This window comes from Hyperolius riggenbachi, chromosome 3 (assembly GCF_040937935.1).
Source record: "Hyperolius riggenbachi isolate aHypRig1 chromosome 3, aHypRig1.pri, whole genome shotgun sequence".
In the NCBI taxonomy this organism is placed as follows: Eukaryota; Metazoa; Chordata; class Amphibia; order Anura; family Hyperoliidae; genus Hyperolius; species Hyperolius riggenbachi.
Window position 1 is genome coordinate 501,226,175 of NC_090648.1, and position 27,633 is coordinate 501,253,807.

General features: G+C 46.9%; 1 protein-coding gene across 1 annotated transcript in view; it reads left to right on the forward strand.

The window, feature by feature from the left end:
• LOC137561758 (gastrotropin-like) overlaps positions 1–18,917 on the forward strand; it is a 29,354-nt gene extending 10,437 nt beyond the window's left edge. The window contains exon 4 of the mRNA XM_068273107.1: positions 18,795–18,917. Within this exon, the coding sequence (XP_068129208.1) occupies positions 18,795–18,848 (54 nt within the window). The 3' untranslated portion in view covers positions 18,849–18,917. The remainder of the gene's footprint in view (positions 1–18,794) is intronic.
• Positions 18,918–27,633: the final 8,716 nt, after the last annotated feature.

The window sequence follows — 27,633 nt, forward strand, 5'->3', positions numbered from 1 at the left end:
CAACTGCACCTGCGCGCCCTGGGCTACGCGTAGCTTTCTTCGCATTCCAGCCTGCAATAGCGTCCTGCGCTAATAGCAGGGTGCTATAGCAGGCGGGAACGCAAAGAAAGCTATGCGTAGCCTGGGGCACGCAGGCGCAGCTGCCATGGACTTAAAAGTCGACAGTAATGAAACTAGCTGGCGGCGGGAGAATGGTGGATCGTGGAGGACCGGCACGGGACAGGAAGGCTGCTGGGGGCTTGGGGACGCCCCAGGTAAGTGAAACGCTTTGGTTTTTTTAAGATCTTCAGTTCCGCTTTAACTGTCCCTAGATTACAGTAAGGAAGGACATAACATAGAGAGCCCCTCGGAAGGACAGTAAAGGTGTCCATACACACATCGATTTTCTCATTTGATCCCATGAAAGGACAAATTGATTCCTTTAAAGGACACATGAGGCTAATTAAAACCCTACCGTAGTCATAGCCTAATGTCCTACCATATTATTATTATTATGTATTTACTACTGTATATAGCACTGACATCTTCTGCAGCACTTTACAGAGTACATAGTCATGTCACTGACTGTCCTCAGAGGAGCTCACAATCTAATCCTACCATAGTCATAGTCTAATGTCCTACCATATTATTATTATTACTAGCTGATTGCCCGGCGTTGCCCGGGAATATATTTGGCTGGTGTCGGCTCCACCCACTTTTTCTAACCCTAACAATTAATCAATGATCAAGTTTGTGAGCTTTGTGGTCTTTGGCATCAATAATTTGTATTGAAATGAAAAAATCTGATGGGTTGTTTGTGGCTCCACCCCCTTTTCTGAATTTGAACCCCAGTCACCCAATAACCAACTGCACCAGGTTTGAGGCCTGTGCCATTAACAGTGCAAGAATGGTAGCAATTAAATATTCCACTTGAAAAGCAATAGGTGAAGCTTTATACACAATTGTAGGCTCCACCCACTTTTCTGAATATTAATTCCATTCACTGAGTGACCAACTGTGCGAAGTTTAAGAACCTTCCCATTAACAGTGTAAGAATGGCTGCAGTTTACATTTTCCCAGTGAAATTTGTATTTGTCTCCACCCACTGATTGCCCGGCGTTGCCCGGGTATGTATTTGACTGGTGTGGGCTCCGCCCACTTTCTGACCCTAACGCACAAACACTCAATGACCAAGTTTGTGAGCTTTGGGGTCTTTAGCATCAATCATTTGTATATTCCCATAGAAATTAAACAAATCAGATTGGCGTCTTGTGGCTCTGCCCCTCTCCAGCATTTGAACCCCAGTCACCCAATGACCAACTGTAGCAGGTTTGAGGCATCTGCTATTACCAGTGTAAAAATGGCAGCAATTTAAATATTCCCCTTGAAAATCGACAGGTGAATTTTGATTGGCTATTATATGCTCCACCCACTTCCCTGAATATTAATCTCAGTCACCCAGTGACCATCTGGGCAAAGTTTGGGAACCCTGCCATTAACAGTGTAAGAAGGCCCGCAGTCTACATTTTCCCAGTGAAATTTGGTTTTGGCTCTGCCTTCTTTTTGTCACCTGGACATATAGTCACTCAATGACCAAGTTTGTGAGCTTTGGGGTCCTTGGCATCAATAATTTGTATTATCCAAGAAACTGTGGCTCTGTCCCCTTTTCTGAATTTGAACTCCAATGACTAACTGTACCAGGTTTGAGGCTTGTACCATTAACAGTGCAAGAATGGCAGAAATTTTAATATTCCCCTTGAAAATCAACAGGTGATTTTGATTGGCTTTTTTAGGCTCCACCCACTTTTATGAATCTTAATCCCAGTCACCAATTGTGCAAAGTTTGAGAACCCTGCCATTAACAGTGAAGAAGGGCTGCAGTTTACAATTTCCCAGAAAATCTGTTTTTGACTCCACCTACTTTTTATAACCTTGACACACAGTCGACCAAGTTTGTGAGCTTTGGGGTTCCAGGCATCAAAATTGTGTGAATGGAAGCAGTTTATCCAAAAAAAGCAAATCTGATTGGATTTTTGTGGCTCCACCTCTTTAGTGAATTTGAACCACAGTCACCTGATGATCGACTGTAGCAGGTTTGAGGCCTCTGCCATTAACAGTGTAAGAATGACAGCAGTTTCAATATTCCTCTTGAAAATCAATAGGTGAATTTTGATTGGCTCTTGTAGGCTCCACCTACTTTTCCGTGTATTAATCCTAGTCCCCCAGTGACCAACTGTGTCAAGTTTGAGATCCCTGCCATTAACAGTGTAAGAATGGCTGCAATTTATATTTTCCCATGTAAAAAGTTGTTTTTGGCTCTGCCCACTAACCTTGACATACAGTCACTCACTGACCAAGTTTATGAGCTTTGTGGTCTTTGGCATCAATAAGTTGCATGTTACCAGTGGTGCTCAGCAGAGCTCGAATATTCGAGTAGCTCGAATATTCGAGCTCTTTCTCAGCTATTTGAGCTCGGTATTCGAGCTCCGAATAGCTAGAGCTATTCGAATGGGGTATTCGAGTACACTCGAATAGCCCATTCACTATTCAAGCTATTCGAGCAAACGGCACTATTCGAGCTCGGTACCGAGCTCGAATAGCGTCATAGCCCAGATTGATGTCCTTAGAGCCAATCAGAGGGCTCCCAGGCCCTCTGACGGCAGCCAATCACAGAGGGGGACCCTGGCCAGCCCCTACCCTATAAATAGCGGCCGCCATGTTAGGTTTCTCCGTGCTTGCCTGAGACTTGTACAGAGAGAGAGTTGCTCCTTTGTGCTTTGGCTTAGCAAGAGCTCTATTGTGTTCATTTACCTAGCGTTTTTTGCTCACATACACCTCCTATATACACCTATATTGTTGTTAGTTAGATAGACATTGTATTTTAGTTAGTAGCTTTTGTGTTACATAGACAGAGACACAGCTGCTGCAGGCTTACACAGCTTTAGGCCTCAGGGCCTGCCTGTGTGGGCAGCTGTTCTCTCCTGTCCTCTGTTAGTATATTTCTCTCATCTATACCAGTATTTCTGCTGCTGTCCTTTACTACTGATTGATTCTGTATTTAGTATTGTAGTTAGGCTAGGACACTCACTGTCACTGTTCATAGGCTAAGGCTAAGGCTACTAGCTCCTGCGTGTGTGTACTCACTGTCTTGTACACACACACTCTATTTCCTTCTGATTAGTGATTGATTATTGTAATTAGTTAGTTACTTACTGTTACTACTTGTTACTCTTACTGTACTAGGAGTCTAGGACACTCAGTCACTGTTCATAGGCTACTAGCTCCTGCGTGTGTGCACTCACTGTCTGTGTACACACTACACACACTCTATTTCCTTCTGATTACTGATTGATTATTGTAATTAGTTAGTTACTTACTGTTACTACTTGTTACTCTTACTGTACTAGGAGTCTAGGACACTCAGTCACTGTTCATAGGCTACTAGCTCCTGCGTGTGTGCACTCACTGTCTGTGTACACACTACACACACTCTATTTCCTTCTGATTACTGATTGATTATTGTAATTAGTTAGTTACTTACTGTTACTACTTGTTACTCTTACTGTACTAGGAGTCTAGGACACTCAGTCACTGTTCATAGGCTACTAGCTCCTGCGTGTGTGCACTCACTGTCTGTGTACACACTACACACACTCTATTTCCTTCTGATTACTGATTGATTATTGTAATTAGTTAGTTACTTACTGTTACTACTTGTTACTCTTACTGTACTAGGAGTCTAGGACACTCAGTCACTGTTCATAGGCTACTAGCTCCTGCGTGTGTGCACTCACTGTCTGTGTACACACTACACACACTCTATTTCCTTCTGATTACTGATTGATTATTGTAATTAGTTAGTTACTTACTGTTACTACTTGTTACTCTTACTGTACTAGGAGTCTAGGACACTCAGTCACTGTTCATAGGCTACTAGCTCCTGCGTGTGTGCACTCACTGTCTGTGTACACACTACACACACTCTATTTCCTTCTGATTAGTGATTGATTATTGTAATTAGTTAGTTACTTACTGTTACTACTTGTTACTCTTACTGTACTAGGAGTCTAGGACACTCAGTCACTGTTCATAGGCTACTAGCTCCTGCGTGTGTGCACTCACTGTCTGTGTACACACTACACACACTCTATTTCCTTCTGATTACTGATTGATTATTGTAATTAGTTAGTTACTTACTGTTACTACTTGTTACTCTTACTGTACTAGGAGTCTAGGACACTCAGTCACTGTTCATAGGCTACTAGCTCCTGCGTGTGTGCACTCACTGTCTGTGTACACACTACACACACTCTATTTCCTTCTGATTACTGATTGATTATTGTAATTAGTTAGTTACTTACTGTTACTACTTGTTACTCTTACTGTACTAGGAGTCTAGGACACTCAGTCACTGTTCATAGGCTACTAGCTCCTGCGTGTGTGCACTCACTGTCTGTGTACACACTACACACACTCTATTTCCTTCTGATTACTGATTGATTATTGTAATTAGTTAGTTACTTACTGTTACTACTTGTTACTTTTACTGTACTAGGAGTCTAGGACACTCAGTCACTGTTCATAGGCTACTAGCTCCTGCGTGTGTGCACTCACTGTCTGTGTACACACTACACACACTCTATTTCCTTCTGATTACTGATTGATTATTGTAATTAGTTAGTTACTTACTGTTACTACTTGTTACTCTTTCTGTACTAGGAGTCTAGGACACTCAGTCACTGTTCATAGGCTACTAGCTCCTGCGTGTGTGCACTCACTGTCTGTGTACACACAACACACACTCTATTTCCTTCTGATTACTGATTGATTATTGTAACTGCTAGTTGTACTTCCTGACTGTTACTACTTACTTACTGTACTAGGGACACTCACTCAGTCACCTCACCCACCAACCCACTCCATTAAAGTACCCCACTTTTCACCCGCCCTTTTAAAAAACTTTTGTCTATACGCCCAAAACATCGAAGATGTCTGGAAGTGGCAGCCAGCGCGGTTTGGGCAAGGGGAAGGGCAGCAAGGGAATCAGGAGGAGAGGGAGCAGCATTGTGGCAGGCCGCGGCCGCGCCACCATGCACAGTTCCGCAGCAGCAGCAGCAGCGTCAGTGGCTAACATTCCTCCCATAGCCACTGGCCGTGGACGCCTTGGGCGCCGCCCAGCAGGAGCATCTGCAACTCACGCTGCAGAGACGCAGCAGCAGCGTGTAGCGCCTGCTCCAATTTTCCTCCAGCCGGGTCGGAAACGTCCCATTGAGGAAAAGGATGCAGACACTGTGGTGCAACTCATGACGGAGGATGAGCAGCCCGCCATCAGCTCTGCATCCGAGGCCTCCACCCTCACCACCACCACCACCACCCCTGTTCGCAGCAGCCGCCCAGCAGGGCCTGGGGGGGAGGAGGAGGCCAGTTCACCGTCACAAGTTGGCGACTTGTCACTCAGCAGTATTTTTACCCCAGGCACCATCAGGGTATTGTCTGCTGTTGTTGGCGATTTTGAGGAGGAGATGCTGATGGGCACTTTGGGGGATGAGGGATTGGACAGCAAGACTGTGGCGACAGTCAAGCAGCCCATCCATGCATCAGGAGAGGAGTTTGGGGGGTCATCATCCCAGCAGGACATGTTTCAGGAGGGGGAGGATGATGATGACACGGTGACAGACAGAGACTGGGTGCCACCACCTCCAGGGGATGTCGTCCTCAGCAGCTCTGAGGAGGAGGAGGAGGATGCGCTTGTGGGCCTTGCAAGGAGGCGCATCATTGCAAGCATTGGCAGCAGTAGGCAGGTCCCACAGCCTGCTGGTGTCTCAGGCTCAGCAGCAGCAGCATCTGCCAGTACCACCACCAGCCGCACCCAAGCCCCCCCCCCCAACCACCACAGGGAGACAGGCAGCAGCGGTTCCATGCCGTAGGGGGTCGTTTTTGTCACCAATCTGGCGTTTTTTCACCATGCCCACAGTGTACAGCAAGTACGCCACTTGCAACCACTGTCAGCGGAAGTTGAGCAGAGGTGCAGACCCCTTAAAGTTCAGCACCAGCTCGCTCATCAACCACCTTGCTGCGAAACATTTCCACCAGCATGAGGAGTTCCAGAGGCTGAAGGCATCTGGTGCTGGCAGTGGCACCACACCCATCACTGCACAGCCTTCAGCAGCAGCAGCAGCAGCAACAGCAGCCACCCGCCCTCCTGCTCCTCCAGCAGCACCAGCAGGAGTGCGGAAACGCACTGCTCCTCCCCCCTCTGCAACTCCAGCCGCCGACACTGAGGCCTGTTCTGGCAGCCAGTCCTCAGTGGCCTCCTCCGCTGTGTCTGCTGATTCCCGTGCCAGCAAAAGGCCACGCCAGAGCCTTTTGAGCGAGTCCTTCCAGGGGGTGGTTAGGGCTCTGCCTCCCAGCAGCCGTCGCGTGCGGCAGCTGAACGGCTTGCTGGCACGGGCCATGTGCTCCCAACTCCTGCCGTACACGCTCGTGCAGGAGGGGAGCGACATTCGTGCGCTGCTTGCTTGCGCAGCCCCAGACTGGCAGCTCCCCAGCAGACACTTCTTTGCCCGCAAGGCCATTCCTGCACTGCACCGCTTTGTGATGGCCAATGTGGAGCGAGGGCTGGAGCACACGGTTGGTGAAAGGGTCCACGTCACCATGGACTCCTGGAGCAGCCGCTTCGGGACAGGCCGCTACCTGTCCTTCACTGTCCACTGGGTCAGCTTGGTGGAAGGGGGTGAGGATGGGAGAGCAGCAGCGGGCACAGCAGCAGCAGCAACACAGTGGGTGGTGCCACCCCGCAGGGTCAGGGGAACTGCAGCAGGTTCCTCCGATCCTCTGCCATCCTCCGGCACACCTGGCCAAACCCCCCGCCTCAGCAGCAGCGTGAAGGCCCGCCACTGCCAAGCGCTGCTGCACTTGGTCAGCCTTGGGAAGACCAAGCTGACGGCAACCCATGTGTTGGCCAAACTCCAGGAGCAGGAGAGGATTTGGCTGACCCCCAGAGGCCTCAGAGTCGGAGAGGTGGTGGCCGACAATGGGGCCAATCTGGTTGCCGCAATAGACAGGGGAAACCTGACCCACATCCCCTGTCTTGCCCACGTGCTGAACCTGGTGGTGCAGAAGTTCCTGCGCACCTACCAGGGGATGGGCGAACTGCTGGAAACGGCAAGGAACGTTGTGCGTCACTTCCGGCGCTCGGCTGCAGCCTGTGCGAGCCTGGAAGTTGTGCAAAAGGAGCTGGATCTGCCACGCCATCGGCTGATCATTGACGTTCCGACTCGCTGGAACTCCACCCTGGCGATGTTGGAGCGTCTGGTTGAACAGAAGCACGCTGTCAACCAGTACCTTGCCCTGGCCACTGTTTCCGCCGCTCAGAGAAGGGACAAGACCAGCAACATCCCGTCCATCGTCCCCGATGATGACTGGAGGCACATGCAGCAGGTGTGCTTAGTGCTGGCTCCCTTTCTGCAGGCCACCAACATGGTGAGCAGGGACCATGCTATGGTCTGCGAGTGGGTGCCCCTGGTTTGTCTGCTGAACAGGGCCCTCGATGCTTTGCTGGAACAGGGAGCGGCAGCCTTGGACCAGCAGGAGCGGCAAGCAGCTGCACAGTCCACCTCTGAGGGGGAGGAGGAGGAGGACTTGGTGGAGGTCCCTGACCTTGCTGCTGATGAGGGGGAGCAGCACAGTGCAGCTGAGTTGGTGCGGGGGTGGAAAGAGGATGAGGCTGACGAGGCAGAGGAGGAGGATGAGGACAGCAGCACTGCCGTCGATGTGCCAGCAGACGTAGCCCGCCTCTTCCCAATGGCAGCGCACATGCTGACGTGCCTGCGCAGGGACCCCAGGGTGATCCAGATGAAGCAGAGGGAGGACATCTGGATCAGCATGATGTTGGACCCACGCCTCAAGGGGAAGTTGAGCCAGTTCCTGCCGCCTGCAGGAGGAGACCCAGCGCAACAAATAAGGAGCTTGCAGCAGGCCCTTGTTGAGCGCTTGGAGGAAGCCTTCCCCCAGCCTTCCACCCCCACTGTCCAGCAGCCAGCACAGAGGCAGCAGCAGGTGCCTGCATCCAGCAGCAGCAAGCGCCCCACAGACCTGCTGTCTCTCAGCCACGAGCTCTACAGGACTGTAGAGGCTCCGGCAGCAGTGACTAGAGAGGAGGTGCATGCAGCAGCATCCTCCTCCGGTCACAGCCAGCGCCTGACCCGCATGGTGGCTGACTACATGGGGTCCTACAGCGGGCTTGACAGCGATGCCCCTGTTGATCCCATGGAGTATTGGGTCAAGCGCCTGGAGATCTGGAGCGAGCTGGCGCAGTACGCCCTGGAAGTGCTGTCCTGCCCCCCTTCCAGCGTGCTGTCCGAGCGCTGCTTCAGTGCAGCTGGTGGCGTGGTCACCGAGAAACGCTCACGTCTGTCTCACAAGTCTGTGGACAGACTGACGTTTCTCAAGATGAACCAGGCGTGGGTGGAAGGCGAGTTCCTGGCCCCTGTTGTCGGCGAGAGGGGGACATGAACTGGCTAAGAACCATCGTTAATGTGCCTTACCACCCTTTACCACCTCCTGGCTCCTGCTCACTAAGCCAGCCTGGTTCACTTTGACTATTCATTTTACACCTACAGTGGGCTGCTGTGTGCTGCTGCTGCTGTCTGTCTGTGTTTCCCACTGCCAGGGTACACAGATTTACCTTCTGCTGCCACTCTGCCACCAGCTATTACGTCAAACAATAGCTATATATCTGTGTAATTTCTTTTACAAACAAAACCAAAAAACCATTAAAAAAAAAAAGGTTTAATTTTTCTGAGGTGCCTGGGTTGAAAACTGTGTTGTCCCAGTTGTGTATTGGACACAATGTGGGCTGCACGACCGCTGTCTGGGACCTCCTGTTGTGTTTATTTACGGCCTGGTATCACCGCTAGGTACCAGGGCTATTATGTCACGCTGCCTACCTGCTGCCACACTCACACTACTCCTCCATTCCTCCTGCTGCTGCTGTCTGTCTGTGTTTCCCACTGCTAGGGTACACAGAATTACCTTCTGCTGCCACACTGCCACCAGCTATTACGTCAAACAATAGCTGCTCACAATACTCCTCCATTCCTCCTGCTGCTGCTGCTGTCTGTCTGTGTTTCCCACTGCCAGGGTACACAGATTTACCTTCTGCTGCCACTCTGTCACCAGCTATTACGTCAAACAATAGCTATATATCTGTGTAATTTCTTTTACAAACAAAACCAAAAAACCATTAAAAAAAAAAAGGTTTAATTTTTCTGAGGTGCCCGGGTTGAAAACTGTGTTGTCCCAGTTGTGTATTGGACACAATGTGGGCTGCACGACCGCTGTCTGGGACCTCCTGTTGTGTTTATTTACGGCCTGGTATCACCGCTAGGTACCAGGGCTATTATGTCACGCTGCCTACCTGCTGCCACACTCACACTACTCCTCCATTCCTCCTGCTGCTGCTGTCTGTCTGTGTTTCCCACTGCTAGGGTACACAGAATTACCTTCTGCTGCCACACTGCCACCAGCTATTACGTCAAACAATAGCTGCTCACAATACTCCTCCATTCCTCCTGCTGCTGCTGCTGCTGTCTGTCTGTGTTTCCCACTGCCAGGGTACACAGATTTACCTTCTGCTGCCACTCTGTCACCAGCTATTACGTCAAACAATAGCTATATATCTGTGTAATTTCTTTTACAAACAAAACCAAAAAACCATTAAAAAAAAAAGGTTTAATTTTTCTGAGGTGCCCGGGTTGAAAACTGTGTTGTCCCAGTTGTGTATTGGACACAATGTGGGCTGCACGACCGCTGTCTGGGACCTCCTGTTGTGTTTATTTACGGCCTGGTATCACCGCTAGGTACCAGGGCTATTATGTCACGCTGCCTACCTGCTGCCACACTCACACTACTCCTCCATTCCTCCTGCTGCTGCTGTCTGTCTGTGTTTCCCACTGCTAGGGTACACAGAATTACCTTCTGCTGCCACACTGCCACCAGCTATTACGTCAAACAATAGCTGCTCACAATACTCCTCCATTCCTCCTGCTGCTGCTGCTGTCTGTCTGTGTTTCCCACTGCCAGGGTACACAGATTTACCTTCTGCTGCCACTCTGTCACCAGCTATTACGTCAAACAATAGCTATATATCTGTGTAATTTCTTTTACAAACAAAACCAAAAAACCATTAAAAAAAAAAAGGTTTAATTTTTCTGAGGTGCCCGGGTTGAAAACTGTGTTGTCCCAGTTGTGTATTGGACACAATGTGGGCTGCACGACCGCTGTCTGGGACCTCCTGTTGTGTTTATTTACGGCCTGGTATCACCGCTAGGTACCAGGGCTATTATGTCACGCTGCCTACCTGCTGCCACACTCACACTACTCCTCCATTCCTCCTGCTGCTGCTGTCTGTCTGTGTTTCCCACTGCTAGGGTACACAGAATTACCTTCTGCTGCCACACTGCCACCAGCTATTACGTCAAACAATAGCTGCTCACAATACTCCTCCATTCCTCCTGCTGCTGCTGCTGTCTGTCTGTGTTTCCCACTGCCAGGGTACACAGATTTACCTTCTGCTGCCACTCTGCCACCAGCTATTACGTCAAACAATAGCTATATATCTGTGTAATTTCTTTTACAAACAAAACCAAAAAACCATTAAAAAAAAAAAGGTTTAATTTTTCTGAGGTGCCCGGGTTGAAAACTGTGTTGTCCCAGTTGTGTATTGGACACAATGTGGGCTGCACGACCGCTGTCTGGGACCTCCTGTTGTGTTTATTTACGGCCTGGTATCACCGCTAGGTACCAGGGCTATTATGTCACGCTGCCTACCTGCTGCCACACTCACACTACTCCTCCATTCCTCCTGCTGCTGCTGTCTGTCTGTGTTTCCCACTGCTAGGGTACACAGAATTACCTTCTGCTGCCACACTGCCACCAGCTATTACGTCAAACAATAGCTGCTCACAATACTCCTCCATTCCTCCTGCTGCTGCTGCTGTCTGTCTGTGTTTCCCACTGCCAGGGTACACAGATTTACCTTCTGCTGCCACTCTGCCACCAGCTATTACGTCAAACAATAGCTATATATCTGTGTAATTTCTTTTACAAACAAAACCAAAAAACCATTAAAAAAAAAAAGGTTTAATTTTTCTGAGGTGCCTGGGTTGAAAACTGTGTTGTCCCAGTTGTGTATTGGACACAATGTGGGCTGCACGACCGCTGTCTGGGACCTCCTGTTGTGTTTATTTACGGCCTGGTATCACCGCTAGGTACCAGGGCTATTATGTCACGCTGCCTACCTGCTGCCACACTCACACTACTCCTCCATTCCTCCTGCTGCTGCTGTCTGTCTGTGTTTCCCACTGCTAGGGTACACAGAATTACCTTCTGCTGCCACACTGCCACCAGCTATTACGTCAAACAATAGCTGCTCACAATACTCCTCCATTCCTCCTGCTGCTGCTGCTGTCTGTCTGTGTTTCCCACTGCCAGGGTACACAGATTTACCTTCTGCTGCCACTCTGTCACCAGCTATTACGTCAAACAATAGCTATATATCTGTGTAATTTCTTTTACAAACAAAACCAAAAAACCATTAAAAAAAAAAAGGTTTAATTTTTCTGAGGTGCCCGGGTTGAAAACTGTGTTGTCCCAGTTGTGTATTGGACACAATGTGGGCTGCACGACCGCTGTCTGGGACCTCCTGTTGTGTTTATTTACGGCCTGGTATCACCGCTAGGTACCAGGGCTATTATGTCACGCTGCCTACCTGCTGCCACACTCACACTACTCCTCCATTCCTCCTGCTGCTGCTGTCTGTCTGTGTTTCCCACTGCTAGGGTACACAGAATTACCTTCTGCTGCCACACTGCCACCAGCTATTACGTCAAACAATAGCTGCTCACAATACTCCTCCATTCCTCCTGCTGCTGCTGCTGTCTGTCTGTGTTTCCCACTGCCAGGGTACACAGATTTACCTTCTGCTGCCACTCTGCCACCAGCTATTACGTCAAACAATAGCTATATATCTGTGTAATTTCTTTTACAAACAAAACCAAAAAACCATTAAAAAAAAAAAAGGTTTAATTTTTCTGAGGTGCCCGGGTTGAAAACTGTGTTGTCCCAGTTGTGTATTGGACACAATGTGGGCTGCACGACCGCTGTCTGGGACCTCCTGTTGTGTTTATTTACGGCCTGGTATCACCGCTAGGTACCAGGGCTATTATGTCACGCTGCCTACCTGCTGCCACACTCACACTACTCCTCCATTCCTCCTGCTGCTGCTGTCTGTCTGTGTTTCCCACTGCTAGGGTACACAGAATTACCTTCTGCTGCCACACTGCCACCAGCTATTACGTCAAACAATAGCTGCTCACAATACTCCTCCATTCCTCCTGCTGCTGCTGCTGTCTGTCTGTGTTTCCCACTGCCAGGGTACACAGATTTACCTTCTGCTGCCACTCTGCCACCAGCTATTACGTCAAACAATAGCTATATATCTGTGTAATTTCTTTTACAAACAAAACCAAAAAACCATTAAAAAAAAAAAGGTTTAATTTTTCTGAGGTGCCTGGGTTGAAAACTGTGTTGTCCCAGTTGTGTATTGGACACAATGTGGGCTGCACGACCGCTGTCTGGGACCTCCTGTTGTGTTTATTTACGGCCTGGTATCACCGCTAGGTACCAGGGCTATTATGTCACGCTGCCTACCTGCTGCCACACTCACACTACTCCTCCATTCCTCCTGCTGCTGCTGTCTGTCTGTGTTTCCCACTGCTAGGGTACACAGAATTACCTTCTGCTGCCACACTGCCACCAGCTATTACGTCAAACAATAGCTGCTCACAATACTCCTCCATTCCTCCTGCTGCTGCTGCTGTCTGTCTGTGTTTCCCACTGCCAGGGTACACAGATTTACCTTCTGCTGCCACTCTGTCACCAGCTATTACGTCAAACAATAGCTATATATCTGTGTAATTTCTTTTACAAACAAAACCAAAAAACCATTAAAAAAAAAAAGGTTTAATTTTTCTGAGGTGCCCGGGTTGAAAACTGTGTTGTCCCAGTTGTGTATTGGACACAATGTGGGCTGCACGACCGCTGTCTGGGACCTCCTGTTGTGTTTATTTACGGCCTGGTATCACCGCTAGGTACCAGGGCTATTATGTCACGCTGCCTACCTGCTGCCACACTCACACTACTCCTCCATTCCTCCTGCTGCTGCTGTCTGTCTGTGTTTCCCACTGCTAGGGTACACAGAATTACCTTCTGCTGCCACACTGCCACCAGCTATTACGTCAAACAATAGCTGCTCACAATACTCCTCCATTCCTCCTGCTGCTGCTGCTGTCTGTCTGTGTTTCCCACTGCCAGGGTACACAGATTTACCTTCTGCTGCCACTCTGTCACCAGCTATTACGTCAAACAATAGCTATATATCTGTGTAATTTCTTTTACAAACAAAACCAAAAAACCATTAAAAAAAAAAAGGTTTAATTTTTCTGAGGTGCCCGGGTTGAAAACTGTGTTGTCCCAGTTGTGTATTGGACACAATGTGGGCTGCACGACCGCTGTCTGGGACCTCCTGTTGTGTTTATTTACGGCCTGGTATCACCGCTAGGTACCAGGGCTATTATGTCACGCTGCCTACCTGCTGCCACACTCACACTACTCCTCCATTCCTCCTGCTGCTGCTGTCTGTCTGTGTTTCCCACTGCTAGGGTACACAGAATTACCTTCTGCTGCCACACTGCCACCAGCTATTACGTCAAACAATAGCTGCTCACAATACTCCTCCATTCCTCCTGCTGCTGCTGCTGTCTGTCTGTGTTTCCCACTGCCAGGGTACACAGATTTACCTTCTGCTGCCACTCTGCCACCAGCTATTACGTCAAACAATAGCTATATATCTGTGTAATTTCTTTTACAAACAAAACCAAAAAACCATTAAAAAAAAAAAGGTTTAATTTTTCTGAGGTGCCCGGGTTGAAAACTGTGTTGTCCCAGTTGTGTATTGGACACAATGTGGGCTGCAGGACCGCTGTCTGGGACCTCCTGTTGTGTTTATTTACGGCCTGGTATCACCGCTAGGTACCAGGGCTATTATGTCACGCTGCCTACCTGCTGCCACACTCACACTACTCCTCCATTCCTCCTGCTGCTGCTGTCTGTCTGTGTTTCCCACTGCTAGGGTACACAGAATTACCTTCTGCTGCCACACTGCCACCAGCTATTACGTCAAACAATAGCTGCTCACAATACTCCTCCATTCCTCCTGCTGCTGCTGCTGTCTGTCTGTGTTTCCCACTGCCAGGGTACACAGATTTACCTTCTGCTGCCACTCTGCCACCAGCTATTACGTCAAACAATAGCTATATATCTGTGTAATTTCTTTTACAAACAAAACCAAAAAACCATTAAAAAAAAAAAGGTTTAATTTTTCTGAGGTGCCCGGGTTGAAAACTGTGTTGTCCCTGTTGTGTATTGGACACAATGTGGGCTGCACGACCGCTGTCTGGGACCTCCTGTTGTGTTTATTTACGGCCTGGTATCACCGCTAGGTACCAGGGCTATTATGTCACGCTGCCTACCTGCTGCCACACTCACACTACTCCTCCATTCCTCCTGCTGCTGCTGTCTGTCTGTGTTTCCCACTGCTAGGGTACACAGAATTACCTTCTGCTGCCACACTGCCACCAGCTATTACGTCAAACAATAGCTGCTCACAATACTCCTCCATTCCTCCTGCTGCTGCTGCTGTCTGTCTGTGTTTCCCACTGCCAGGGTACACAGATTTACCTTCTGCTGCCACTCTGCCACCAGCTATTACGTCAAAAAATAGCTATATATCTGTGTAATTGGTTGTAAAACCAAAACTACAAAACCATTACAAAAAAAGGTTTAATTTTTCTGAGGTGCCCGGGTTGAAAACTGTGTTGTCCCAGTTGTGTATTGGACACAATGTGGGCTGCACGACCGCTGTCTGGGACCTCCTGTTGTGTTTATTTACAGCCCTGGTATCACCGCTAGGTACCAGGGCTATTATGTCACGCTGCCTGCCTCATTGACTGCATGCTGCCACACACTCATCCTCCTCCTCCTGCTGCTGAATTTACCTCCTGCTGTCTGTGTGTTTCCACTGCCAGGGAGCACATACAATGGCGCTTCCAACATGCGTGCGCCACCAGCTATTTGTTGTTACGCTCAAAAATAGCTGCATTCCTTTAAAAAAAAAAAAATGAAAAGAGAAATAAGTGAAGAAGAAGACGATATAGAAGAAGATGAAGAAGAAGAAGATGAAGAAGAAGATGAAGAAGATGAAGAAGATGAAGAAGATGAAGAAGATGAAGAAGATGAAGAAGATGATGAAGAAGATGAAGAAGATGAAGAAGATGAAGAAGATGAAGATGAAGAAGATGAAGAAGATGAAGAAGAAGATGAAGATGAAGAAGAAGAAGAAGAAGACAATATAGAAGAAGAAGAAGAAGAAGATATAGAAGAAGATATAGAAGAAGAAGAAGATATAGAAGATAAAGAAGAAGAAGAAGAAGTATATACAGTACTGAACAAAATTCTGGACACAACTTCTCTTTTCACCTTTTTTTTTTTAAAGGAACATCCCCACATAATCACTTGCTGTTGTTACTTGGAAAAAAATATGTTTCTTGCATCATTCACCCTCAAAACAAGTGTTGGGAAGCTATTTAAGGCCAATTCGAATAGTCAGCTTGAATAATGAGCTCGAATACCGACTCGAATAGTGAGCTCGAAGTCCGAGGTCGAATCGAATAGTAAAATTTATTCGACTCGAATATTCGACTGACCTCGAATAATTTACTATTCGAATTCGACCAAACTCGAATTTTAAAAAGGGGTATTTGAGCACCACTGCATGTTACCATTGAAATTAAACAAATCTGATTGGCTGTTTTTGGCCCAATCCCTTTTCAGAATTTAAACCCCAGTCTCCCAGTAACTGACTGTACCAGATTTGAGGCCTCTGCCATTAAGAGTTTATGAATAGCAGCAATGTAATTATTCCCCTTGAAAATCAAAAGGTGAATTTTGATTGGCTGTTGTAGGCTACACCCACTTTCCTGAATATTAGTCCCAGTCACCCAGTGGCAAACTGTGTCAAGTTTGAGAACCCTGCCAATAACAGAATGGCTGAAATCAATTTAAAAAATCTGATTGGCTGTTTGTGGCTCCACCCACTTAAGTGAATTTGGACCCCAGTCCCCAATAACTGACTATCAGGTTTGAGACCTCTGCCATTAAAGGATACCACAGCTGAATAAACAGATAACTCCAGTGTGTGTGTGTGTGTGTGGGGGGGGTCAAAAGTACATACTGTGACCTCCTCCTGCCCCCTCCGTCTGCCGCTATTCGTGCACTATTCATGCCGGTGTCCTGGCGACTTGCTTGACCCTTGACCTGAACATATTTCTTCCCTCTTCACTTCTGGCCGGCGCATAGCTTTCGGCTCAGAAGCACGCTGTCCTCTAGGTCTAATCTGGGCTGCGTGTGCGCTCCATTACACCAAGTGTCACATGATTAGCATGTGACGCTTGGTGTATTGGAACACACACGCAGCCCAGATTAGACGGAGTAAAATGTAATGTAAATGTTCCCCCTTGAAAATCAATAGGTACATTTTGATTGGCTGTTTTTAGGCTCCACCCACATTTCTAAATATTAATCCCAGTCACCCAGTGGCCAATTGTGTCAAGTTTGGGAACCCTGCCATGTAAAAAATTAAGTTGTTGGCGCCGCACAATTTTTCTAACCTTGACATACAGTCACTCTATCAAGTTTATCAGCTTTGGGGTCCTTGGTATCAATACTTTGTATATTCCCATTGAAAAATAAACAAATCTGATTGGCTGTTTGTGGCTCCGCCCCCTTTCTGAATTTGAACCCTAATCACCCAGTGACCGACTGTACCAGGTTTGAGGCATCTGCTATTAACAGTATAAGAATGGTAGCAGCTTAAATATTCCCTTTGAAAATCGAAAGGTGAATTTCTATTGGCTGTTGTAGGCTCCACCTACCTTCCAAATTCTTAATCTCATTCACTCAGTGACCAACTGTGCAAAGTTTGAGAACCCTGCCATTAACGGTGTAAGAATGCCTACAGTTTATATTTTCCTAGTCAAATTTGTTTTTGGCTCCGCCCACTTTTTGTAACCTGGACACACAGTCACTCAATGACCAAGTTTGTGAGCTTTCAGGTTCCTGGCATCAAAAATGTGTGAATGGAAGCAGTTTATCCACCAAGGAAATCTGATTGGCTGTTTGTGGCCCCGCCCCTTTAGTGAATTTGGACCCCAGTTACCCAAAGACCGACTGTAGGAAGTTTGAAGCCTCTGCCATTAACAGTGTAAGAATGACAGCAGTTTAAATATTCCCCTTGAAAATCAATAGGTGAATTTTGATTGGCTTTTTTAGGCTCCACCCACTTTCTTGAATCTTAATCGCAATCACCCAGTGACCAACTGTGGCAAGTTTGAGAACCCTGCGATTAACAGTGTAAGAATGGTTGCAGTTTACATTTTCCCATTGAAAATGAACGGCTGAAATTTGATTGGCTGTTTTATGCTCCGCCCACTTTTCCTGGATTTGTAACCTCGGTCACCAAGTGACCAACTGTGCCAAGTGTGGGGACTCTGGCTTGATTACTGTGAGAATGGCAGCCTTTTACATTTTTTCCATTGACTTGAATGGGTGAAATCTGATTTGCTGTTTGTAGCTCCGCCCACGTTTGAAGGGGGGCCGCGAGACCCCCAGAACATATCATCCCAGGTAGTAAGGGATCTGTATACCAAGTTTCGTTCAAATCGGTCAAGCCGTTTTCACGTGATCGCGACACACACACACACACACACACACACACACACACACACACACACACACACACACACACACACACACACACACACACACACACACACTTTTATATATATAGATGTATTATATAGCACTGACATCTCCTGCAGCACATTACAGAGTACATAGTCATGTCACTGACTGTCCTCAGAGGAGCTCACAATCTAATCCTACCATAGTCCTAGTCTAATGTCCTACCATATTATAATTATGTATTTATATAGCACTGACATCTTCTGCAGCACATTACAGAGTACATAGTCATGTCACTGACTGTCCTCAGAGGAGCTCACAATCTAATCCTACCATAGTCCTAGTCTAATGTCCTACCATATTATTATTATGTATTTATATAGCACTGACATCTTCTGCAGCACATTACAGAGTACATAGTCATGTCACTGACTGTCCTCAGAGGAGCTCACAATCTAATCCCTACCATAGTCATAGTCTAATGTCCTACTATATTATTATTATGTATTTATATAGCACTGACATCTTCTGCAGCACATTACAGAGTACATAGTCATGTCACTGACTGTCCTCAGAGGAGCTCACAGTCTAATCCCTAATATAGTCATAGTCTAATGTCCTACCACATTATTATTATGTATTTATATAGCACTGTCGTCTTCTGCAGCACTTTACAGAGTACATAGTCATGTCACTGACTGTCCTCAGAGGAGCTCACAATCTAATCCTACCATAGTCACAGTCTAATGTCCTACCATATTATTATTATGTATTTATATAGCACTGTCGTCTTCTGCAGCACTTTACAGAGTACATAGTCATGTCACTGACTGTCCTCAGAGGAGCTTATAATCTAAATGAACAGGAACATGAATTTATTTTATGAATACACCAGCTATTGTTTATATAAAATAATATAATAACTGACGTCATTGCCCTTTCTTCTCTCCTTGCAGACCTCCATAGCCGGCGGTATCACCTTTAAGAGAGTCAGCAAGAAGGTGGCATAAAGTGACAAAAATCCATCTGTGCTGTCAGTAAAATTCTGTACTTCCGAATAAACTTCAATTTCTTAAGAAGCGGCTCTTGGCGTTCATTGCATGAAAGGTTTCTCGTGTGAGATCAGAAAATATTTCTCTCACTTTTAATTAAAGATAGTCAATAAGATGCTATTTTTTTTACAATGTTCATTTACAAATGATTTAGTCAGTGTTTGCCCCTTGTAATATCTTTCCTCTCCCTGATTTACATTCTGAATCTGAAATGTATCACTGGTGGTGCCATCTTCAGTCTCTGCAGAATGATGCATTATTACTGAGAGCTCTGAAGCCAGTACAAAATACAGTATACCTGGTGTCCCAGAATGCTCTGGGAGGAGAATTCCGCATAGCTAAACAGCCTAGGCTGTGACATCCCTGGGAGGGTGGAGCTACATACCTATAAACAACAATATGTACATATAGGAAATGTTTCTGATGCTGAAACCAAGATAAATAATGTAAAAGTGGGTAGCCTGAATCATTTATTGCATTCTACTATACATCACTACAGGGCCTCTTTAAACTGGATGCAGGATGGCATGATAAGCATCTCAAAGTTTCAATACCTTGGTTACAATTAATTATGCCTAAAAACAATGTAATAGGGTTTTTTTTCAAAAATGATGCCCTGTGTGTATATGGGGCGTAGTGCAGAAGCAGTGGCGTAGCTTTGGAGCTATGGGCCCGGTGCGAGTTTTACATGGGGCCCCTCCCAGCACTCTTTTTATAACACTTGATACGGCGCAACCAAACCTGCCTTGGTCATACATAGTATTAGAGGTGCAAGAAGGGGATGGGGAGCAGTTTGTTAATGATTACTACGATTCAAAGCATCTATAGAGGTGATTATTACCACCACAGGACCAATAAACAGCTAATGCTTTGGTTGAGGAAGGGCCCCATGGGGCCCCTCTGGCCCAAGGGCCCCGATGCGGTCGCTACCTCTGCAACCCCTATTGCTACGCCCCTGTGCAGAAGCTTACAGCATCTCCCTTGCCCTGGCGTCAGCCTCAGTTTCCCTGCAAAGCTTCCCATTCCGATGTCCTGGTCGGTGGGGGGTGGAGCAAGCACAGTATGTCCGCGGAAGTACACGCGCACACGACCACGGAAAGACGTACCTGTTGCCCATGCGCACTGGACTTGAGGTGGGGAGAGCGGCCACAAGGTGTCCAAGCGGACATACCGCGCCGACCCTGCCGCGGACCAGGACTTCAGAATGACTTCGGGGCAAGGAAGGTGCAGTATTACTCCCCATACACACAGGGCATTATTTTGTCCATATTTTTAGGACTAAGTTTATCCTTTAAAGCAGTGTTCCCCAGCCCTGTCCTCGGGGTCCACTCGGGGTGCATGGTTTGTGGAAATCCACACAGGTAGGTAATGGCTATCATTCGTAAAGCATTTCCGCATGCGGAAATGCATAAAACAGCTGACTTTACCGAACACTCGGCAAAGTCAGAATTCATAAAGGCTCTTTCCGCATGAAAAAATGACACTACCGAGCAGAGTGATAAATCACCGCCTTGTGCGGTGATTATCGGAACAAATGTAGCAAAATGTTAATTCATAAAGATTACCTCAAGCGGTGTGAGGTCGGGAAGTACCGCTCCCTTGGATGTGGTGATAACAATGTAAGTGAATGGAGGCACACAGACCTCCCAGGCAGCTGCAGCAGAGCGGAACACGGAGAAATGTATCAACTCAGCAGCTTCCGTGTCTCCGCCTGCCTACCGCCAGCCTACTGCCAGCCTAGTTCGGGGAATCTCCGCACTGCCACCGCACCTGGATGTTTTTTTATGAATGCCCACCGAGAAGTCTAAAACACCGCCAGCGGTGTTTTCCCGCATTGATTCCCCTTACCGACAGCTCCTTTATGAATGATAGCCAATGTAGGTAATCAGCTCTGCTGAGACACTAATTACCTCACCTGTGAATGTTTGTGGTTTCTTGCAAAACATGTACTGTTGGTGGGCCTTGAGGACAGGGTTGGGGAACTCTGCTTTAAAGAGGAACTCCAGTGAAAATAATGTAGTAAAAAAAGTGCTTCATTTTTTTACCATAATTATGTATAAATGATTTAGTCAGTGTTTGCTCATTGTAAAATGTTTCCTCTCCCCGATTTACATTCTGACATTTATTACATGGTGACATTATTACTGTGGGCAGGTTATGTAGCTGCTCCTAGCTGTTTTGGCTGTTAGAGACAGCTGTAAACAGCTAATTCCTGTCTGTGAGCCTTGTTACATTGTGGCAGTTTGCCCAGAGTAACGCGGTACTCAGAGCTTCTTGTGGGAGGGGTTTCAGCACAAAATCAGTCATACAGCGCCCCCTGATGGTCTGTTTGTGAAAAGCATTCTATTTCTCATGTAAAAGGGGGTATCAGCTACTGATTGGGATAAAGTTCAATTCTAGGTTGGAGTTTCTCTTTAAAGGACAACTGTAGTGAGAGGTATGTGGAGGCTGCCATATTTATTTCCTTTTGAGCAATACCAGTTGCCTGTTAGTCCTGCTGATCCTGTGCTTCTAATACTTTCAGCCATAGACCCTGAACAAGCATGCAGCAGATCAGGTGTTCCTGACATTATTGTCTGTTTCTGACATTATTGTTTGTGCTGACAAGATTAGCTGTACGCTTGTTTCTGGTGTTATTCAGACACCACTGCAGCCAAATAGACCAGCAGGGCTGCCAGGCAACTGGTATTGCTTAAAAGCTAATAAATATGGCAGCCTCCATATACCTCTCACTACAGTTGTCCTTAAAAGTACTGCACCATTCCACAGATTTTCATATCCTCAGCAACTAGTAGCTGCCTCCTCATTACCTGTCTCCCAGTGAGGCCACACCCCTAGAGATTGACAATCACAATATGTTATCAGCGGGTATGTGTATCCTCAGCAGACAAAACAATCACTGTTGTGCACTGTCATATTTTGATTTTCTTTCTCTGTAAGAGCTGCCGTGTCCCACAATTTTGTGGATACATGGTTCATTTTGAATATTATTCTGAGGGTGCATACGCACATGCAATGCTGATTGGCCAATCACTGACCGCACTTTAGCACTTCCATGTAGAATGAAGGCCAGCAGATTTTGAAAGCCATGAAGGCCAGAAACCCACTAGGAGCGATTTCTAATCGCTAGTGATTTTAAAAAATCTCTTGCTAATGCAATGCAATGGGGTTTTTTATAAAATCAAATCACTCAAGTGGGACCACACCCATAGCATTACATTAGCAAGAGTTTTCAAATCGCAAAGCGCTCAGAAAATCGCTTTTAGTGGGATTCTGGCCTAACAGATGGTGCAAGTAAACCTTCATACTACAAAGTGGTGAAATTGGACAATCATTGGCCAATGAACATTTGACGTGTGTACAAGGCTTTAGGCATATAAAAACAAAAGCCAAACTGTCTGAACTAGACTTACCATACACTAGTCAACTATCACTTGAATTTTTTTCCACAATCGAAAATTAAGGGCTAAAATCGATCGAAAGATAGATCCGCAATCTTGCATATTAGTCTGATAAAATAATTGATCATAATATTGTGCATAATATAGATTGCAATATAGATTGAAAAAAAAATGGAGTGATAATTAAATACAGTACAGCTAATACACTACTACCCACATTTTCAGGGTAGGGAGGGGACCCCCAGAACTACACCTGTGCCAAATTGCAGCTTCTGAGCCCTGCTGGTTCCAGAGATAGGTTTCTGTAATCTATCTCGGGAACCAGCAGGGGAGGGGGTGCTATTTGGCACAGAGGGAGTTCAGGGGGTCCCCTCCCTACCCTGAAAATGTGGGGAGTGTAGAAGGCATGGAAGTGGAGATATTTCAGGGGGGGGGTTATATTTAAGTTCCCACTGAGCATGCGTGAAAAGGAGCTTCCGGGCAGCAGGATCAGACATTACACCGGCCAGGGGTGTTCCTAGCCCCAAAGATCAGTGGCATGTGCCCCTGATCTATTCTGGTTTGCCCCAAATGTCCCCCAGGCAAAGTCAGCTGGGGTGCCTCAACGGCGGGCATGCTGGGTGCTGTGGTGTCATGCTGGGAGTTGTGGTGCCTCAATGGGCGGCCCATGGGAGGGGGTCAACTAGAAGGTCGGTGAATGCTATGGGGGTGACTGCCAGATAACCCTACAGCAGGCCAGCCTGTCCAGCAGAAAGCCAGACCGGCCAGCACAGAAGCCAGGTAACTCTGCCTAGTTATGTTTAAAGAGAATCTGTACTCTGAAATTCTTACAATAAAAAGCATACCATTCTATTCATTATGTGCTCCTGGTCCCCTCTGTGCTGTTTCTGCCATTCTCTGCTGCAAACCTGGCTTGTAATTGCCAGTTTTAGGCAGTGTTTACAAACAAACTAACCAGCTTCTAATAGGCTCAGCTAAGCAGAGTGTGTTAGTCACACAGAGCCTGCAGGGGGTGTGTACAGCTTCTAGCTAATCACAAGCAGCCCTGCACATTCCAGTCTGACTGCCTCAGCCTGACTGTGCCGACTATAGAGAGAAGATTAGATCATATAACAGAGATAACACAGCTACTGTGCAATTAGGAAAAGCTGCAGTAAGCCAGACCACATTAGAAAAGGCATAGGAACTTATAGCATAGAAGAAATAAAGATAAACAATTTGTTACAGAGTCTCTTTAAGTGACATGACCTATTTATGTGATATGCTGGATTTTTTTTTTTTTGTATTACTAAAGAGGGGGTTTCATCCAACATTTTGCTGGGCAGGCCTACTTTGACCGCTGTTAAGTTCATGTAAATTTGGCCCCATTCATGACCACGCTCACATTCTGGTGCATAGCCACACCCATTTTCCATCTGGGGTGCCTAAAAGTGCCCCTGATCTCTAAGGCCCGGTTCACACTTGCGGTGGCCCTCCGGAATCGCCGTGCCGGAGCCGCACCGCCTGCAGAACAGACGGAACGGACGCACGGCATAGCAATTAAAGCCTATGCGTCCGTTCACATGGGTCCGTTCTGCAGAACCGGAGCCGGAACGGATCCGGGCCGGATCCGGACTCCGGCCTCCGTTCCAACATGCGCTATTTTTTCATCCGGCCCCTCCGGCAGCCGTATCCGGGGCGGAGCCGGCCTGCACCATCCGGCCAATACAAACAAATGGGAACCGGAGGCCGCACAACACACTGGCTGAGAAATCCGGATCTTCTACCCCACTTCCTATGCGGATTTTTGCGGCGATATTGGCTGGGGACACATGGGCAAGCATTTTGGAGTGGAGCAGCACGAGCTGGAGGTGTTGGCAGGATGTTGGCAGCATGTCGGAGGTGGAGGTGAGTGCTAAACAGCAGAGGGCCTGATTCCACAGGTCCCCCTTCTGCTGACCTCCCAGACCCCAACATTTTTTTTTTTTTTTTACGTATATTTTGCCAAACGGATCCGGATCGCATCCTGATTACCACCTGATGCAACCTGACCGGATCCGGATCGGATCCGGATCAGAACCGTACGGTTCCGATCCGGATCCGGTCAGGTCATCCGGTCCGTTTGGCAAACAACCGCTAATGTGAACCGGGCCTTAGGATCCTAGAAATGCCCCTGACACCGGCCTTAAAAACCGTTAATTTTGTCAGTAAATCAAACAAAAACAAGATCTGTGGCTGAGTGCCCAACAAAGGACTGGAGAAACATTTGTGTGTTGAATGGGGCTTTGAAAACGCAGACAATCGAGAAACCGTGAGCCGGAAAAGGCAATTTTCTTTCTAAATTTGCTAATGAGACTCTGGTGGGTAGAAGTCATGGATGTAGCGCGGATAGAAAGTGACGGCCGGTCCTTTGGCTCTTCTTCAGCTGGCCTTTCCTGGAAACCATCTTCTCTCTTCTCGGACACGACCATTACCATCTGCCCGGGGCATAATTAATGGCTGGGCGCTGCCCTCCGAGCGACTGGCTGAGAGCTTCAGGACCACGTAATATCGATGGTCCTGTGCGACAGTCGTTAATATGTCATCGCATTTGGCAAAGACTGAGTTGGCAAAGGAGAGAAGTACTGAGACGCCAAAACCAATGAAATGAAAATCAGAGTAGGGCCCGCTTTATGCTGGGAATACACCATAAGTTTTTTCAGCATACAGATGGTTCAATAGATAATTTCCGACATGTCCGATCTTATTTTCGATCGTTTTTCTGATCGATTTCTCATAGAAGTGAATGGAAATGGATAAGAAAAGATAAGTGAATCAAGCGGGAAATCGAATCGAAAATCGATCGGATGGAAAATCAACTGAAAAAAAACGCATTGTTCATTCCCAGCATAACAATGTGTGAATGCAGCAGTATTGGTGATCATACCAAGTATCTTTGAGTACGTAGCTACTCAGACCCCAAATTTAAGTTAATGGGAATCAGATAAAAAAAAAACAAGCCAGAAACTTATCTAAGGAGAGGGAGGGCTCTGGGTCTTATAGAGCCATCCCTTTCCTCTCCCGATCCCCTCGTTGCAGCGGCAGCTCCTCCTTCTGAATCCCGTGCCGCGGAGGACTTAGGAAGTCTTCAGGAGCCGAGTCCTCCCGAAGATAGGCGGGTTCCATACTGCGCGAGTGCGTGAGAGAGGGCGATCGCACGTGTGCAGTATGGAGCGGCCCATCTTCGAGGGCACTCCGGCTCCCGAAGCCTCCCTTCGGTGGCGGAGACAGCAGTACTTGGCCAAATTGGTACAATACTGCTACGGGAGAGCCAGCGCTGGAACGGGGACAGAGAGGGGAGGCTCATTAGGACCCAGAGCCTTCCCTCTCCTTAGGTAAGTATCTGGCTTTTTTTTTTTTTTTTTATCTGATTCCCATTTACTATAAATGAGATTGGGCTGCCAGCAGCGAAGGGGGATTGACTTACCCAATGCGCCCGCCTTAGACGATGCTCTCCATTTGCGTCCCACGTCAGTCCCATGCTTCCTTCTTTAACACGAAAAAAAGGAATCATGGCAGTGATGTGGAACGCAACGTGGGGCTCGAATAAAGCTCATCACCTAAGGCGGGTGCATTGGGTAAGTCAACCCCCCTCTGATGCGGGCAGCCCAATCTCATTACATTTTGATCCTAGGTAGCTACATACTTGTAGCTACTCAGTATAATCACCACTATGCAGAAGATGCAGCAATGGAGCAGTAAGAGCATCTGGATGCCTCCAGGCCGCGCTGTTCACATACCTGCCATTTTGTTTCAATCGCGTCACCACCTGTCCGCTTCATGTGCTGTACCATTCGCCATTGCTGCTCCTTCGCTCATCTGGAAACCGATCTGAGCCTGGTAGAAGCATGGGGCTACCTGTTGGACTGTAAAAAATCAACAGGAGTCCTACCTAGCTAGCACACAGCAACAGGGAGGACTCTCATCGGTCCACAATGAACCAATGGTGGGCAACTAATAACTCCCCCTCCCCCCGCAACTAATTACACTCCCCCCCCCCCCCCCGACAGCTAATAACCTTCCGCAGGCAACTAATAACCCTCCCCCGAGCAACTAATATCCCTCCCCCTAAGCAACTAATAACCCTCCCCCTAAGCAACTAATATCCCTCCCCCGAGCTATCTACAGTAGCACTGTCTATTTTAAAACTATAGTGGTTAAAATTGACGAAATAGCATATTGTTTTTCCCTTTCAAATGCATGGAAAATAAAGTAATTACTGTAATAAATATCCCCCACAAGAACCCTAATTTTTGGCGAAAAAAAAACAAGATCATTCTGGTGTGATAAGCAGTGATAAAGTTATAGCCAAATGACTGGGAGGAGAGCTGAAAGGTGAAGATGGTTATTGGCGGGAATGCTAAAATAGCCTTTGGTATGAAATTGTTAAATATTATTAGTATTATTTTGGAAGTAGATAGTAAATGTATTTATTTTTTGCAATAAGTATATTTAAAATACCTAGCAACCTGGCCCCCATCTCAGTTCTCTAGCTCTTTGCTGCTCACAGAGTTAGGGCTCAGCCACACTAGAAGCGCTTTTCTGAGCGCTTGTGATTGATTTGCACTTTCTGAGCGCTTTTTAAAAATCGCTCCAATTCACTTTCATTAAGATTGCATTAAAAATTGCATAAAAATCGCAGCAATTTTTTGCATACACGCAGCAATTTTTACAGCGATTTTAATGAAAGTGAATGGGAGCAATTTTTAAAAAGCGCTCAGAAAGCGCTTATCAATCACAAGGCACTCAGAAAAGCGCTTATAGTGCGGCTGAGCTCTTAGTTCACACCTAGGGCGTTTTCGCCTATTTTTTGCGCCGGCGATTTTCAAAATCGCCCTAAAAACACTTGTGCAATGAATCCTTATAGGATCGTTCATATCAGCGCGCTTTGTCAGCAAAGCGCTGCCTCTACCATTTTTAGGGCGATTTTGCTACAATGGAAGGTATAGGAAAAGCGCAAAACGCTTACAAAATCGCTTTATGCAGCGATTGTGTTTGCGCTTTCATGAATAAATACATTGAAGCCAGGAAGTGAAAAAACAGAATCGCTCTGCAAAAGTGCTTAGAAAAGCACTTTACAAAAAATGTGCCGGGAGGGGGAAAAAAAATCATTCACAAAATCGCAAAACGCTGGCCTCAGCAATTGCGATTTTAGATTTGAACAAAGCCTTGCACAGCGCAGAGTAGATTACACATGTGCTGCCTGTGTGGATAGATTGGCTGCTTTGTGGTTTGTTCTTTATAATTAAGGAAATTCTTGGTCATTCTAAACTCATAGGGCTGGAACCCACAAGAGCGTTTTTTTGAGCATTTTGGCAGCGCTG